The sequence below is a fragment of the Boleophthalmus pectinirostris genome, unplaced genomic scaffold, assembly GCF_026225935.1.
Source record: "Boleophthalmus pectinirostris isolate CB_2022bp ecotype Guang Dong unplaced genomic scaffold, ASM2622593v1 HiC_scaffold_5, whole genome shotgun sequence".
In the NCBI taxonomy this organism is placed as follows: Eukaryota; Metazoa; Chordata; class Actinopteri; order Gobiiformes; family Gobiidae; genus Boleophthalmus; species Boleophthalmus pectinirostris.
Window position 1 is genome coordinate 214,417 of NW_026571404.1, and position 17,084 is coordinate 231,500.

The 17,084-nt window shown below is 48.9% G+C and overlaps 1 protein-coding gene across 1 annotated transcript in view; it reads right to left on the bottom strand.

Moving 5' to 3' along the window:
- The window catches only part of gbf1 (golgi brefeldin A resistant guanine nucleotide exchange factor 1), a 107,077-nt gene that overhangs the window by 56,053 nt on the left and 33,940 nt on the right, over nucleotides 1-17,084 (bottom strand). The window contains 4 exon segments of the mRNA XM_055162895.1: nucleotides 3,734-3,794; nucleotides 4,007-4,115; nucleotides 5,713-5,831; nucleotides 10,002-10,133. Coding sequence (XP_055018870.1) covers nucleotides 3,734-3,794; nucleotides 4,007-4,115; nucleotides 5,713-5,831; nucleotides 10,002-10,133 — 421 coding nt within the window.

Here is a 17,084-nt window from a genome sequence, read left to right on the forward strand (position 1 = left end):
CTAAACCAGGACTACATCAGGACTAAACCAGGACTACAGCAGGACTAAAACTCGGTCTAAACCAGGTCTAAAGAAGGTCTAAACCTGAACTAAGTCAGGTCTAAGGCAGCAAGCCCCAGATTAACTGTTCTGCTCGTTTCCTCCGTGTGGATTTTAGGATTATTTGAGCGTTTTTGCAGTTGCAGCACTTTAATATTTACAGTTTCAGTGTCATTTCAGATGCAGTTTTTCCTAAAGAGGTTTTTTTTGGGTCCTGAGACCAAACGGGCCGAGTTGGGGGTGGATCTTATCAACTTGTGATGGCCAAAGGTTTAATAATAACAGTGACAAAAAAGTATTGAAAAAGTCGACTCGCGGCCTGAACGTGTCACTCAAACCTGTGAGTGAAGAGAAAGAGACAAACAAAACACAAGTCCAGCTCTGTTTTTAGGACGAACGACATTCAGACCCACAAGACGGATTTGTGAGACTTTAATCTGTGTGTCGTTCATTCACTCGTTTTTCAAAATAAAACCAAAGATAAGAAAACAAAAAAACAACAATGTTCTTCATTATTTGTCTCCAAAACTAAAATGAAAAAACATAAAGATTCAGGATCAGACTGGGACTAAGACCGGGACTAAGACCAGGACTGAGACCAGTTCAGTCCTGGTTCAGTCCTGGTTCAGTCTGTTATCCATTTTTTCAATTTTTCATTTAAACACAAAATCCAAAAGTGAAAAAACGAATCATTATCTGTTTTTACATTTTGGTTTTGGAGACAAATAATGAAGAAAATTGTTGTTTCTTCATTTTCTTATTTTTGGTTTTACGACACACGGATCGTCTTTAGATCATCGGGAGCGCGCACGTGAGGCTGTGGGAGCGCGCACGTGAGGCTGTGGGAGCGAGGCTGTGGGAGCGCGCACGTGAGGCGGTGGGAGCGCGCACGTGAGGCGGTGGGAGCGCGCACGTGAGGCGGTGGGAGCGCGCACGTGAGGCGGTGGGAGCGCGCACGTGAGGCGGTGGGAGCGCGCACGTGAGGCGGTGACGTCTCACTCGGTGTAAATCCCTAAAGTCCACAGCGGCTTCAGCGGCTTTAGTCTCTTTCGTCTCTTTCGTCTCTTTCGTCTCTTTCGTCTCTTTCGTCTCTTTCGTCTCTTTCGTCTCTTTCGTCTCTGTTTGGTTCCCACAGTTTGCGTCTTGAGCCGTTTGACTTTTCATTTGTTCTGGATTAAAAAAACACTGGAATGTTGTGAAAAAACGTGTGTAAAAAGAAGCGTCGTGTTGGGAGGAGCGGGAGTCAAAGGGGCAGAGGTCTGGGGCAGATTTAGGCCAAAAACCAAAGAAAAGTTCATCAGCTCTGGGGGATCAGCCTCTTTAAACATGTTCACATTAGAACTTCATTTATTCTTCATTTATTTATTTAGGACTTTGGGACGAGGAGCTGCGTCTCAAACAGGGGAACGCGGACGCCGGGGTTTGGGAGGTTTGGGGGTTTGGGGGGTTTGGGGGGTTTGGGAGGTTTTTGTTTGGGGGGTTTGGGGGTTTGGGGGTTTGGGGGTTTGGGGGGTTTGGGAGGTTTGGGGGTTTGGGGGGTTTGGGGGGTTTGGGAGGTTTGGGGGGTTTGGGGAGGTTTGGGGGGTTTGGGAGGTTTGGGAGGTTTGGGGGGTTTGGGGGGTTTGGGAGGTTTGGGGGGTTTGGGGGTTTGGGATGGGGGTTTGGGAGGTTTGGGGGTTTTGGGGGGTTTGGGGGGTTTGGGGGTTTGTTTGGGGGTTTGGGAGGTTTGGGGGGTTTGGGGGGTTTGGGGGTTTGGGAGGTTTGGGAGGTTTGGGGGGTTTGGGGGTTGGGAGGTTTGGGGGGTTTGGGAGGTTTGGGGGTTTGGGGGGTTTGGGAGGTTGGGAGGTTTGGGGGTTTGTTTGGGGGTTTGGGGGGTTTGGGAGGTTTGGGGGGTTTGGGGGGTTTGGGGGTTTGGGAGGTTTGGGAGGTTTGGGATTTGGGGGGGTTTGGGGGGTTTGGGGGGTTTGGGGGGTTTGGGGGGTTTGGGGGTTTGGGGGGTTTGGGGGGTTTGGGGGGTTTGGGGGGTTTGGGGGTTTGGGAGGTTTGGGGGTTTGGGGGTTTGGGAGGTTTGGGAGGTTTGGGAGGTTTGGGGGGTTTGGGGGTTTGGGGGGTTTGGGGGTTTGGGGGGTTTGGGGGGTTTGGGAGGTTTGGGAGGTTTTTTGGGGGGGGGGTTTGGGGGTTTGGGGGGTTTGGGAGGTTTGGGGAGGTTTGGGGGGTTTGGGGGTTTTGGGGGTTTGGGGGGTTTGGGAGGTTTGGAGGTTTGGGAGGTTTGGGGGGTTTGGGGGGTTTGGGGGTCTCTGTATTTTATGGATTTGTCCTGGTTTAGTCTGAGTTTAGACCTACAATAATCCTGCTTTAATCCAAGTTTAGTCTTTAGTCCTGATCCTAAAGAGGAAAACTATTGGTTTAGTCCTGGTTCAGTCCCAGCCTTTGTCCTGATATAACCCCACACTGAACCAAGACTAAACCAGGTTTACACCAAGACTACATCAGGACTAAACCAAGACTAAACCCAGATTAAACCCAGGCTAAACCCAGACTAAAACCTAGTCTAAAGCCTTTCTAAACCAGGTCTAAACCTGGTCTAAACCTGGTCTAAACCTGGTCTAGATCCGGTCTAAAGCCTTTCTAAACCAGGTCTAAACCCAGACTAAAACCTGGTCTAGACCTGGTCTAGACCTGGTCTAAAGCGGGCCTCCCTTGGGGCATTTGTATTCCGCTCTGGTCGTGTCTTTGGGCGGCAGATGAGATGAATAATTCTGTTTTTTCTGATTAAAAATGTGCTGATGTGCAGGTGCGTGTTTGTGGAGTCGGCGCCGCGTTCAGGCTCCTTCGGATTTAAATGTGTGAATAATGGTGTGTTTAATGTCACGGGGACGGCGGTTATTAGCGACGCCGCTCCTGCCTCCGACAAACCCATCAGCACACCGCGCCTCGCTCCTCATTTACATATTTGTTTGTCCTCTAAAGTCAGGCTTTTGTTTTAGGGATTTGAAAAACACCACAAAGTTTAGAGCGCGGCGACGGTCCGGTTAAATGTTTCTCTAAACTAAATATGTACGTGTGGAAACTCTAAAAACCCTCGTGCGCCGCTTTAAAACCCTCACACCTGTGCGCCGACGGGACACACACACATCCAAAAAAAACCTGATGATCTTTAAACAGTACAGATTTTTATACAACTATTTTATATCAACGTCTTCATTTAGTTCTGCCCTAATCACACACCAAATAAACTGTGTGTGTGTGTCTCTGTGTGTGTGTGTGTGTGTCTCTGTGTGTGTGTGTGTGTCTCTGTGTGTGTGTGTGTGTGTGTGTGTGTGTGTCTCTGTGTGTGTGTGTGTGTCTGTGTGTGTGTGTGTGTCTCTGTGTGTGTGTGTGTCTGTGTGTGTGTGTGTGTGTGTGTGTGTGTGTCTGTGTGTGTGTGTGTGTGTGTCTCTGTGTGTGTGTGTGTCTGTGTTGTGTATAAAAATATAATAATATAATAATATAATTATAATATATAATAATATAGTTTCTAGTGAAGGTGTGTGGAGTTTGTGTGGAGTTTGGTGCATGTTTGGAGGAACTCTAGAGGACTGTTGTGTGTGGACGGGACTGAACTTAAATGAAGGCCAGGACCGGGACCGGGACCGGGACCAGGACCAGGACCGGGACCGGGACCAGGTCCTGTAGGAGATGTTGTGGTGTTTACCTGGAGAAGAGCAGCTGCACCATGTCCACCAGCGTGTGCTCTGCAGACTTCCTCAGCAGCTCTGAAACAGGAAAAAGTTTGAACATCAACACTGTGACATCACAGAGTGTACACAGCACGCTGAGCACACTAACCCCGCCCCCAACCCCACCTAACCCCGCCCCTAACCCAAATAACCCCGCCCCAACCCCCACCTAACCCCGCCCCTAACCCCGCCCCCAACCCCACCCCAACCCCACCTAACCCCGCCCCCTCCCCCGGCAGCTCACTGACCGCTGAGCCTCATCTCGAAGCAGATCCTGAAACACGACTGCATGATCTCACACACAGACTCGTTTGTGAGGTGAGCGCCGACCGGAGTGAGCAGCAGAGTCCTCAACACCTGCACAGAGAGCCACAGGTGAGTGTGAGAGCCACAGGTGAGTGTGAGAGCCACAGGTGAGTGTGAGAGCCACAGGTGAGTGTGAGAGCCACAGGTGAGTGTGAGAGCCTCAGGTGAGTGTGAGAGCCACAGGTGAGTGTGAGAGCCACAGGTGAGTGTGAGAGTCACAGGTGAGTGTGAGAGCCTCAGGTGAGTGTGAGAGCCACAGGTGAGTGTGAGAGCCACAGGTGAGTGTGAGAGCCACAGGTGAGTGTGAGAGCCACAGGTGAGAGCCTCAGGTGAGTGTGAGAGCCACAGGTGAGTGTGAGAGCCACAGGTGAGTGTGAGAGCCACAGGTGAGTGTGAGAGTCACAGGTGAGTGTGAGAGCCACAGGTGAGAGCCACAGGTGAGTGTGAGAGCCACAGGTGAGTGTGAGAGCCACAGGTGAGTGTGAGAGCCACAGGTGAGTGTGAGAGCCACAGGTGAGTGTGAGAGCCACAGGTGAGTGTGAGAGCAGGTGAGTGTGAGAGTCACAGGTGAGTGTGAGAGCCACAGGTGAGTGTGAGAGCCACAGGTGAGTGTGAGAGCCACAGGTGAGTGTGAGAGCCACAGGTGAGTGTGAGAGCCACAGGTGAGAGCACAGGTGAGTGTGAGAGCCACAGTGTGAGAGTCAGGTGAGTGTGAGAGCACAGGTGAGTGTGAGAGTCACAGGTGAGTGAGTGTGAGAGCCACAGGTGAGTGTGAGAGCCACAGGTGAGTGTGAGAGTCACAGGTGAGTGTGAGAGCCACAGGTGAGGTGAGGTGAGAGCCCAGTGTGAGGCCACAGGTGAGTGTGAGAGCCACAGGTGAGTGTGAGAGCCACAGGTGAGTGTGAGAGTCACAGGTGAGTGTGAGAGTCACAGGTGAGTGTGAGGTGAGTGTGAGAGCCACAGTGTGAGAGTCAGGTGAGTGTGAGAGCCACAGGTGAGTGTGAGAGCCACAGGTGAGTGTGAGAGCCACAGGTGAGAGCCTAGAGCCACAGGTGAGTGTGAGAGCCACAGGTGAGTGTGAGAGCCACAGGTGAGTGTGAGAGCCACAGGTGAGTGTGAGAGCCACAGGTGAGAGCACAGGTGAGTGTACACAGGTGAGTGTGAGAGCCACAGGTGAGGTGAGAGAGGTGAGTGTGAGAGCCACAGGTGAGTGTGAGAGCCACAGGTGAGTGTGAGAGCACCACAGGTGAGTGTGAGAGCACAGGTGAGTGTGAGAGCCACAGGTGAGTGTGAGAGCCACAGGTGAGTGTGAGAGCCTCAGGTGAGTGTGAGAGCCACAGGTGAGAGCCTCAGGTGAGTGTGAGAGCCACAGGTGAGTGTGAGAGCCACAGGTGAGAGCCTCAGGTGAGTGTGAGAGCCACAGGTGAGTGTGAGAGCCACAGGTGAGTGTGAGAGTCACAGGTGAGTGTGAGAGTCACAGGTGAGTGTGAGAGCCACAGGTGAGTGTGAGAGCCACAGGTGAGTGTGAGAGTCACAGGTGAGTGTGAGAGCCACAGGTGAGAGCCTCAGGTGAGTGTGAGAGCCACAGGTGAGTGTGAGAGCCACAGGTGAGTGTGAGAGCCACAGGTGAGAGCCTCAGGTGAGTTACCTGTAGTATCTTCATGAGGACGACCTCGTCACTCGCAGGATCCGTCCCGACAAATCGAGCGTGTGTGACGGCGTCGGCCATGTTCTCGATCGCCTCAGCTGCAGCTTCATGACTCGAATCTAAACACAAAACCTGGTTCAGTCCTGGTTTAGACCTGGTTTAGTCCTGGTTTAGTCCTGGTTTAGACCTGGTTTAGACCTGGTTTAGACCTGGTTTAGACCTGGTTTAGACCTGGTTTAGACCTGTTTAGACCTGGTTTAGACCTGGTTTAGTCCTGGTTTCCTGGTTTAGACCTGTTTAGTCTGGTTTAGTCCTGGTTTAGTCCTGGTTTAGACCTGGTTTAGTCCTGGTTTAGTCCTGGTTTAGTCCTGGTTTAGTCCTGGTTTAGACCTGGTTTAGACCTGGTTTAGTCCTGGTTTAGTCCTGGTTTAGACCTGGTTTAGACCTGGTTTAGTCCTGGTTTAGTTTAGTCCTGGTTTAGTCCTGGTTTAGACCTGGTTTAGACCTGGTTTAGTCCTGGTTTAGTCCTGGTTTAGTCCTGGTTTAGTCCTGGTTTACCTGGACCTGGTTTAGTCCTGGTTTTAGTCCTGGTTTAGACCTGGTTGTAGACCTGGTTTAGTCCCTGGTTTAGTCCTGGTTTAGTCCTGGTTTAGTCCTGGTTTAGTCCTGGTTTAGACCTGGTTAGTCCTGGTTTAGTCCTGGTTTAGACCTGGTTTAGAGTCCTGGTTTAGTCCTGGTTTAGACCTGGTTTAGACCTGGTTTAGTCCTGGTTTAGTCCTGGTTTAGACCTGGTTTAGACCTGGTTTAGTCCTGTTTAGTCCTGGTTTAGACCTGTTTAGTCCTGGTTTAGTCCTGGTTTAGACCCTGGTTTAGTCCTGGTTTAGTCCTGATTTATTCTGGGTTTAGTCCTGGTTTAGTTGTGGTTTAGTCCTGGTTTAGTCCTGGTTTAGACCTGGTTTAGTCCTGGTTTAGTCCTGGTTTAGTCCTGATTTAGACCTGGTTTAGTCGTGGTTTAGCCCTGGTTTTGTCTGGGTTTAGTCCTGGTTTAGTCCTGGTTTTCTTTAGACTGGTTTAGTCCTGGTTTAGTCCTGGTTTACCTGGTTTTAGTCCTGGTTTAGTCCTGGTTTAGACCAGCCTGGTTTAGTCCTGGTTTAGTCCCTGGTTTAGCTTTTAGTCCTGGTTTAGTCCTGGTTTAGTCCTGGTTTTAGTCCTGGTTTAGTCCTGGTTTAGTCCTGGTTTAGACCTGGTTTAGACCTGGTTTAGTCCTGGTTTAGTCCTGGTTTAGACCTGGTTTAGACCTGGTTTAGTCCTGGTTAGTCCTGGTTTAGACCTGGTTTAGACCTGGTTTAGTCCTGGTTTAGTCCTGGTTTAGTCCTGGTTTAGTCCTGGTTTAGTCCTGGTTTAGTTTAGACCTGGTTTAGTCCCTGGTTTAGACCTGGTTTACCTGGAGTCCTGGTAGACCTAGTCCTGTTTTAGACCTGGTTTAGTCCTGGTTTAGACCTGGTTTAGTCCTGGTTTAGACCTGGTTTAGTCCTGGTTTAGTCCTGGTTTAGTCCTGGTTTAGTCCTGGTTTACCTGGGTAGTCCTGGTTTAGTCCTGGTTTAGTCCTGGTTTAGTCCTGGTTTAGACCTGGTTTAGACCTGGTTTTAGACCTGGTTTAGTCCTGGTTTCCTGGTTTTAGTCCTGGTTTAGACCTGGTTTGTGTTTAGTCCTGGTTTAGTCCTGGTTTAGTCCTGGTTTAGTCCTGGTTTAGACCTGGTTTAGACTTGGTTTAGACCTGGTTTAGTCCTGGTTTAGTCCTGGTTTAGACCTGGTTTTAGTCCTGGTTTAGTCCTGGTTTAGTCCTGGTTTAGACCTGGTTTAGACCTGGTTTAGTCCTGGTTTAGTCCTGGTTTAGTCCTGGTTTAGTCCTGGTTTAGTCCTGGTTTAGTCCTGGTTTAGTCCTGGTTTAGACCTGGTTTAGACCTGGTTTAGTCCTGGTTTAGTCCTGGTTTAGTCCTGGTTTAGACCTGGTTTAGTCCTGGTTTAGTCCTGGTTTAGTCCTGGTTTAGTCCTGGTTTTAGTTCTGGTTTAGTCCTGGTTTAGACCTGGTTTAGTCCTGGTTTAGTCCTGGTTTAGACCTGGTTTAGACCTGGTTTAGTCCTGGTTTAGTCCTGGTTTAGACCTGGTTTAGACCTGGTTTTAGTCCTGGTTTTAGTCCTGGTTTAGTCCTGGTTTAGACCTGGTTTAGTCCTGGTTTTAGTCCTGGTTTAGACCTGGTTTAGTCCTGGTTTAGTCCTGGTTTAGACCTGGTTTACCTGGTTTAGTCCTGGTTTAAGACCTGGTTTAGTCCTGGTTTACTCCTGGTTTAGTCCTGGTTTAGTCCTGGTTTTAGTCCTGGTTTAGTCCTGGTTAGACCTGGTTTAGTCCTGGTTTAGTCCTGGTTTAGTTTAGTCCTGGTTTAGTCCTGGTTTAGAGTCCTGGTTTAGTCCTGGTTTAGACCTGGTTTAGTCCTGGTTTAGTCCTGGTTTAGTCCTGGTTTAGACCTGGTTTAGTCCTGGTTTAGTCCTGGTTTAGTTTCCTGGTTTAGTCCTGGTTTAGTCCTGGTTTAGTTTCCTGGTTTAGACCTGGTTTAGAGTCCTGGTTTAGTTAGTCCTGGTTTAGTCCTGGTTTAGTCCTGGTTTAGACCTGGTTTAGTCCTGGTTTAGTCCTGGTTTAGTCCTGGTTTAGTCCTGGTTTAGACCTGGTTTAGACCTGGTTTAGTCCTGGTTTAGTCCTGGTTTAGAGTCCTGGTTTAGACCTGGTTTAGTCCTGGTTTAGTCCTGGTTTAGTCCTGGTTTAGTCCTGGTTTAGACCTGGTTTAGACCTGGTTTTAGTCCTGGTTTAGTCCTGGTTTAGTTTCCCTGGTTTAGTCCTGGTTTAGACCTGGTTTAGTCCTGGTTTAGTCCTGGTTTAGACCTGGTTTAGACCTGGTTTAGACCTGGTTTAGTCCTGGTTTAGACCTGGTTTAGACCTGGTCTTTAGGAGCAGATGTGTCTTTTGTTGATGCGTTCAGGGTCCAGTTTTGTGTTTGTGAAACCGGAGCGTTCGGTGTTTTCTTTTCCCACTGTCATTAAACTAATCACCTGCAGGACCGGGTCTGAACCAGGTCTGAACCAGGTCTGGATCTGGACTAAGATCTGGACTAAGGATCTCACAAAGGGACAAAAGAGATGAGTGCATTACCCTGATTAACTCCAGCAGCATCAGGAAATGGACTGAAGAAGGACTCGGAACTAAACCAGGACTAAACCAGGACTAAACCAGGATTAAACCAGGATTAAACCAGGACTAAACCAGGACTAAACCAGAACTAAACCAGGACTAGAACAGGTCTAAACCTGGTCTAAACCAGGACTAAACCAGGACTAGAACAGGACTGAATCAGATCCAGAGCGTTTGTTGTTTTCATTCTGTTTTTCGTCAGTAGAGGGCGACAACAGCTGCTGTTTTACAAACCTGTTTAATGTTCAACAAGCTCCATAAACCAGAACTAAACCAGGACTAAACCAGGACTAAACCAGGACTAAACCAGGACTAAACCAGACTAAACCAGGTCTAAAACCAGGACTAAACCAGGACTAAACCAGGACTAAACCAGGACTAAACCAGGACTAAACCAGGTCTAAACCAGGACTAAACCAGGACTAAAACCAGGACTAAACCAGGTCTAAACCAGGACTAAACCAGGACTAAACCAGGACTAAACCACTAAACCAGGACTAAACCAGGACTAAACCAGGACTAAACCAGGTCTAAACCAGGACTAAACCAGGACTAAACCAGGACTAAACCAGGACTAAACCAGGACTAAACCAGGACTAAACCAGGACTAAACCAGGTCTAAACCAGGTCTAAACCAGGACTAGAACAGGACTAAACCAGGACTAGAACAGGTCTAAACCTGAACTAAACCAGGACTAAACCAGGTCTAAACCAGGACTAGAACAGGACTAAACCAGGTCTAAACCAGGACTAGAACAGGTCTAAACCAGGACTAAACCAGGTCTAAACCAGGACTAAACCAGGACTAAACCAGGTCTAAACCTGGTCTAAACCAGGACTAAACCAGGAGTAAAACCAGGACTAAACCAGGCGTAAACCTGGTCTAAATTTGAACAGGACATGACCAAGTCTAAACTAAACTGGAACTAAATTTAAGCAGGACTTAATCTAGCCCCGGTCTAAATCCTGGTCTAAATCCTGGTCTGAACCAGGTCTAAACCAGGTCTGAACCGGATCTGAACCGGGTCTGAACCGGGTCTTCTCACCTATGAGTCCGTACGAGAGGAACTTGTTGACGGAGGTGAGGGCGAGGCCTGTGATTGGTCCAGTCGTGTCTTCGGAACGAACCACTTCCAAAAAAGGTCGAAGGAAAACGTTTGGCTCGACCTCGGACAAATCTGAAAAAAACAAACACGAAACGTTTTACAAAACTACAAACTCTCAAACCGGGACTCAACCCGGGACTCAAACCGAGACTCAAACCGGGACTCAAACCGGGACTCAACCCGGGACTCAAACCGAGACTCAAACCGAGACTCAACCCGGGACTCAACCCGGGACTCAAACCGGGACTCAAACCGGGACTCAACCCGGGACTCAACCCGGGACTCAACCCGAGACTCAACCCGGGACTCAACCCGGGACTCAACCCGAGACTCAACCCGAGACTCAAACCGAGACTCAACCCGGGACTCAAACCGGGACTCAAACCGGGACTCAACCCAGGACTCAAACCGGGACTCAACCAGGACTCAACCCGGGACTCAAACCAGGACTCAAACCGGGACTCAACCCAGGACTCAACCCGGGACTCAACCCGGGACTCAACCCGAGACTCAAACCGGGACTCAACCCGGGACTCAAACCAGGACTCAAACCGGGACTCAACCCAGGACTCAACCCGGGACTCAACCCGGGACTCAAACCGGGACTCAAACCGGGACTCAACCCGGGACTCAAACCAGGACTCAAACCCGGGACTCAACCACCGGGACTCAACCCGGGACTCAACCCGGGACTCAACCAACCGAGACTCAAACCGAGACTCAACCCGGGACTCAAACCAGGACTCAAACCCGGGACTCAACCCCTCAAGGACTCAACCCGGGACTCAAACCGGACTCAAACCGGGACTCAACCCAGGACTCAACCCGGGACTCAAACCAGGACTCAAACCGGGACTCAACCCAGGACTCAACCCGGGACTCAACCCGAGACTCAAACCGGGACTCAACCAGGACTCAACCCGGGACTCAAACCAGGACTCAAACCGGGACTCAACCCAGGACTCAACCCGGGACTCAAACTCCCGGAGACTCAAACCGGGACTCAACCAGGACTCAACCCGGGACTCAAACCAGGACTCAAACCGGGACTCAAACCAGGACTCAACCCGGGACTCAACCCGGGACTCAAACCGAGACTCAAACCCGGGACTCAAACCGGACTCAAACCCGGGACTCAACCCGGGACTCAACCCGGGACTCAACCCGGGACTCAACCCGAGACTCACTCAACCGGGACTCAACCCGGGACTCAAACCAGGACTCAAACCCGGGACTCAAACCCGGGACTCAACCCAGGACTCAACCCGGGACTCAAAACTCAAACCGGACTCAAAACCGGGACTCAAACCGGGACTCAAACCGGGACTCAACCCAGGACTCAACCCGGGACTCAACCCGAGACTCAAACCGGGACTCAAACCGGGACTCAAACCGGGACTCAACCCGGGACTCAACCCGGGACTCAACCCGGGACTCAACCCGGACTCAACCCGGGACTCAAACCGGGACTCACTCAACCCGGACTCAAACCGGGACTCAAACCGGGACTCAACCGGACTCAACCCGGGACTCAACCCGGGACTCAACCGGACTCAACCGGGACTCAAACCGGACTCAAACCGGGACTCAAACCCGGGACTTCAACCCGGGACTCAAACCGGGACTCAAACCGGGACTCAACCCGGGACTCAACCCGGGACTCAACAACCGGGACTCAAACCGGGACTCAACCCAGGACTCAACCCGGGACTCAAACCCGGACTCAAACCGGGACTCAACCCAGGACTCAACCGGACTCAACCCGGGACTCAAACCCGAGACTCAAACCCGGGACTCAAACCGGGACTCAAAACCGGGACTCAACCCGGGACTCAAACCGGGACTCAAACCAGGACTCAAACCAGGACTCAAACCGGGACTCAAACCGGGACTCAAACCGGGACTCAAACCAAGAGTCAAACCAAGACTCCAGATGGATTAAGAAAGACGACAATTTAAGACCTGACGTTTAAACCAGGACTACAAAAAGTCTAAACCGGGACTAAACAGGATTTCAAAGAAAATCCTGAACCAAAAGTAACAGACAAGAACCAAACCAGGACTAAGACCAAACGAGATCTACTAACTAAACCAGATCCAAACCTCAGTAAATAAGGACTAAACCAGGTCTAAACCAGGTCTAAACCAGGACTAAACCAGGTCCAAAAGGAAAATATCAGGTCCAAAAATAGGATTTAAAAACAGGACCTGACTAGAACTAAACCAGTTCTAAAAAAGGACTAAGCCATGAGGAAACAATGTCAAAAAGACCAACTAAACCAGGACTAAACCAGGACTAAACCAGGACTAAACCAGGACTAAACCAGGACTGAACCAGGACTGAACCAGGACTAAACCAGGACTAAACCAGGACTAAACCAGGACTGAACCAGGCTGTGGTCCCTCCTCCTGCTGCACGTCACACTAGAGCAGAGGTTTTTTTTAATATTTGGACCAAAACAACAACTCGACGCCCAAACCTCCGAGTCTGAACGAATCACTCCAAATACCACAGCACCTCACTGTCGCTCACACGGGTTAGGGTCTGGGATTTGTGAGTCCTCAGTCCTGGTTCTAGTCTTGGTCTTGGCCCTGGTCTTGGCCCCGGTCTTGGCCCCGGTCTTGGCCCCGGTCTTGGCCCCGGTCTTGGCCCCGGTCTTGGCCCCGGTCTTGGCCCTGGTCTTGGCCCTGGCCCCGGTCCTGCTTCACGGTGCGTTCGGGAGCAGAGGATCGTGGGAAACAGGAGGTGTAAAGTGAACAGCTGCAGGGACTCGGGGTAATTACTGTGACGTCAGAAGATTCTTTCACAGAGAAACAGAACCAGAACACGGACCAGCGGATCACGCTTTATCAGAGACGCCGAGGAACTGAACCCAACACCACCGAACCCCAACACCACCGAACCCCAACACCACCGAACCCCAACACCACCGAACCCCAACACCACCGAACCCCAACACCACCGAACCCCAACACCACCGAACCCCAACACCACCGAACCACCAACCAACCACCACCGAACCCCAACACCACCGACCACCACCAACACCACCGAACCCCCAACACCACCGAACCACAACACCACCGAACCACAACACCACCGAACCACAACACCACCGAACCACAACACCACCGAACCACCACACCAACCGAACCACAACACCACCGAACCACAACACCAGCCCAAACCTAAAGACTCCAGTCTGGTCGTTTCACACCTGCAGACCAAACTAATCTGCTCCGACTGTCGTTTGTCCAAGACGCTCCCAACTCCACCCAAGATACTTTTATAACATGAAAATGTCAGAGAGCAACTCATTTTAACTTTCACAACAAACAGAAACAAGAAACAAGAAACAGAAACAAGAAACAAGAAACAGAAACAGAAACAAGAAACAAGAAACAAGAAACAAGTCTGAGATGGAGAACAGTTAAACACGTCCACAACACAAACATGACCCAGTTAAACACACATCACTGATCTCAGACTTCAGGTCATCGCACAATCCACATGGAGAATGATCTTGTGAAAAAGTGATGATCAAACCTCCATGTTTGTTTTTCCAGTGGGACGTGTCTATTGTCAAAGTCGATCTTTCCAAGTCTTTTGAACCATTTCACTTTTGTTTCTGCTTCTGATATTGTCATATTTTAGTTTCGGGATTGGGACATCGTCATTGTTGTGGTTGTTGGATCCAAACAGCGGAAAACGACTCGAGAAACAGACTTCAGAAGTTTGTGAACTCCATAAATGCAAAAGTGAATCAGATGTGTGTGACTCAAACCTCCGTTCAAACTGTTTCTCTTGCCAACGGAATTGAAAACTAGTGAAAGGTGAAGGTGATGGGCAGGATTGATCCACAGGAAGAACCAAAAAGGAAACATTTGTCTGGCTAAGAAATCCTCCCGAGTTTACAGAGAACATTTTGTATGTGGAGCGACAGTGTCTTGATGTGTGTGTTGATCATTGGGGCTGGTTTCATTAAGAAGTCGTTGATGCGACACAAACATTGATACAGTGCACTTTTGACTCAATACGATATATTTCAAATCGATTTGACATGATTCAATAAAAAAACTAAAGTCTAAATCATGTGTGACTCTAAAAGTCTTTGTTAAACTTCTTCTTGTGTAAAGTTAATCTGAAACACAAATATATAAATCATCGAAACAGTGAAAATGTCAAATGTGTCGCAGAAACGAGTTTCCTTCGTCTGAACAAACAACAAAACTGCAGCTGGAACCAAATCATTTAGTCAAATAAATTAAAAAATCCTCTTGGTGATTTGTGAAAATCACTCAGTCGTCCTGGTCCTGGTCCTGGTCCTGGTCCTGGTCCTGGTTTGTCGACTGGACAAAGTTTATTTGGTGGAATCTGTTTCTGAGCTCGTCCGAACTGCTTCTGCTTCATGAACTGAAGGAGCAGTTTGGATGAACTCAGAAACGTTGTTTTTGTGAGATTTTTAGTCCAAGTGCGATTGAAACTTTCGCACCAATGAAAACAAAACGAACTAAGAGTTTCTGGATCGAACGTTTGCTGCACCAACTGCTGACCAAAAAAAACACCAAAAACCAAAATAAGAACATAAGAAACTCCGTTATTTGTGTTTGTTCCAATGAGGCGTTTCCACGGCTCCAGAACCATGAATAATTCAGACTGTTGCCATAGCGATTAACAATTTAAAACCAAATATTGTCTCTTTAAAATGGAAAACAAACCCGAAAATGTTGCATAACGAAAACCGATGCACAACGATGTCAAGACCAGAAACCAAAGACCAGAGACTGGACCAGACCAGAAACCAGACCAGAGACCAGACCAAAGAAAAGAGACCAGACCACAGACCAGAGACCAAGACCAGAGACCAGAGACCAAAGACCAGAGACCAGAGACCAGAGACCAGAGACCAGAGACCAAAGACCAGAGACCAGACCAGAGACCAGAGACCAAAGACCAGAGACCAGACCAGAGACCAGACCAGAAACCAGACCAAAGACCAGAGACCAGACCAGAAACCAGACCAGAGACCAGACCAAAGAAAAGAGACCAGACCAGAGACCAGAGACCAAAGACCAGAAACCAGACCAGAGACCAGAGACCAGACCTGGGACTAGGGCTGGTATCACGCAGCCACTTTCGATTTTCAAATCGATTCAATACAGTTCAATAAAATTAAAGTCTAAATCACGTGTGACGCTAAAATTCTTTGTTAAACTTCGTCTTGTGTAAAATTCAAATGAAACACAAATATTTAAATAAAAGAAACAGTGAAAATCTCAAATGTGTCGCAGAAACGAGTTTCCTTCGTCTGAACAAAACTGGAACTAAATAATTAATAAACCAAAAAAATCCTCTTGGTGATTTATCGATACAACAGCCCATGATATCGATACTGTATCATCACATTAAACCATACGATATATCGATATTTTTGCACAGCTCCCCTCCTCTCCCCTCCTCTCTCTTTTCTCTTTCCTCTTCTCTCTCTCTCCTCTTCTTCTTCCCTGCTCCATAATCCTTCTTGTCCCTGGACAGAGTCTCGGAGAATGGGAATGCTAAAGAGATTCCGGCGCGTGGAGGAAAACTTTTAATTTCTCGTGGGTTTAGTTTGCGTCGTGCGCTCGTCTGTAACCGACGGCAACAGAGACACACTTTAATTGTGTGAGTCTGAGTCACAGAGGACGCCATGGAAACGGACCAACCAACCGCATCACAACAAGAAACCTGAGGCCACATCTGAGACCATTAGACCTGCTCCAGACCTGCTCCAGACCTGCTCCAGACCTGCCCCAGACCCCTGCTCCAGACCTGCCCCAGACCTGCTCCAGACCTGCCCCAGACCCAGACCCGCTCCAGACCTGCCAGACCCCAGACCTGCTCCAGACCCCAGACCTCCAGACCTGCCCCAGACCTGCCCCAGACCCGCCTCCAGACCCTCCAGACCTGCCCAGACCTGCCCCAGACCTGCTCCAGACCCGCTCCAGACCCGCCCAGACCTGCCCCAGACCTGCTCCAGACCCGCTCCAGACCCGCTCCAGACCGGCTCCAGACCTGCCCCAGACCCGCTCCAGACCCGCTCCAGACCCGCCCCAGACCTGACCCCCCAGACCCGCCCCAGACCTGCCCCAGACCTGCCCCAGACCTGCCCCAGACCCGCTCCAGACCTGGTCCGGATCAGAGTCAGGATCCTGGTCAGGAGGATCTGCAGCTTCTGGACAGTACAAATTGTGTTTTTCGTATTTTAAACTTCCATAAAATCATCAAACATTCATATTTTTTATATTTTTCAATGACCTTCTTCTTTTATTAAAAGTCTAAACATGTTTTTATCTTTTATTTTAAGTTTTCCTGCTGGAAACTACATACAGATGATGTAAAATGTAATGATTTGTGATTTTTTTCACTAAATTCCCACATTTTCCATGAGCCTTTAAATCCACGTGTCTGTTATTATCGTTATATTGGGATTTAGTGTAAATCCATAAATGAACACAAATGTGACTTTTCCTGATCCTTGTTACTCACACACAAACAATCAGACGGAAGATTGAGTTTGTTACAGTTTTAGTTTTGTTTTTCTGTCATTTTAAACCCACAGACTTCCATTGTAAATACAATAACTTAACTTAAGGAGAAAAACTAAACTGTTTTTCTTTTATATTTTTTATTTTCTAGCAGCAACGGTCTTAAATTCTGTGAAATTCGAGAGATTTTCTGAATTGCACTAAATTAAGATCTTTTTCAATAATGGGTCAAATAATTACTTTATAATGGAAGTCAACGGAAACATGAACACGGTGATGGGAGGTAGGGATGGGCATGATTTTCGATTAATCGATAATTGATCATTAAGAATTTCATGGATTCCGTTGATTTTAATGGACAAACTGAATGTATGTGTGTGTGTCGTGACCAAACAGGTGTGTACATGTGTCTCTGCATCAGAAGGAGCGAGACACAAACAGTGGGTCAGTCTGTAACGAACCGAAGCACAAATGTGGATTTAACCAGGATTTGTAGAA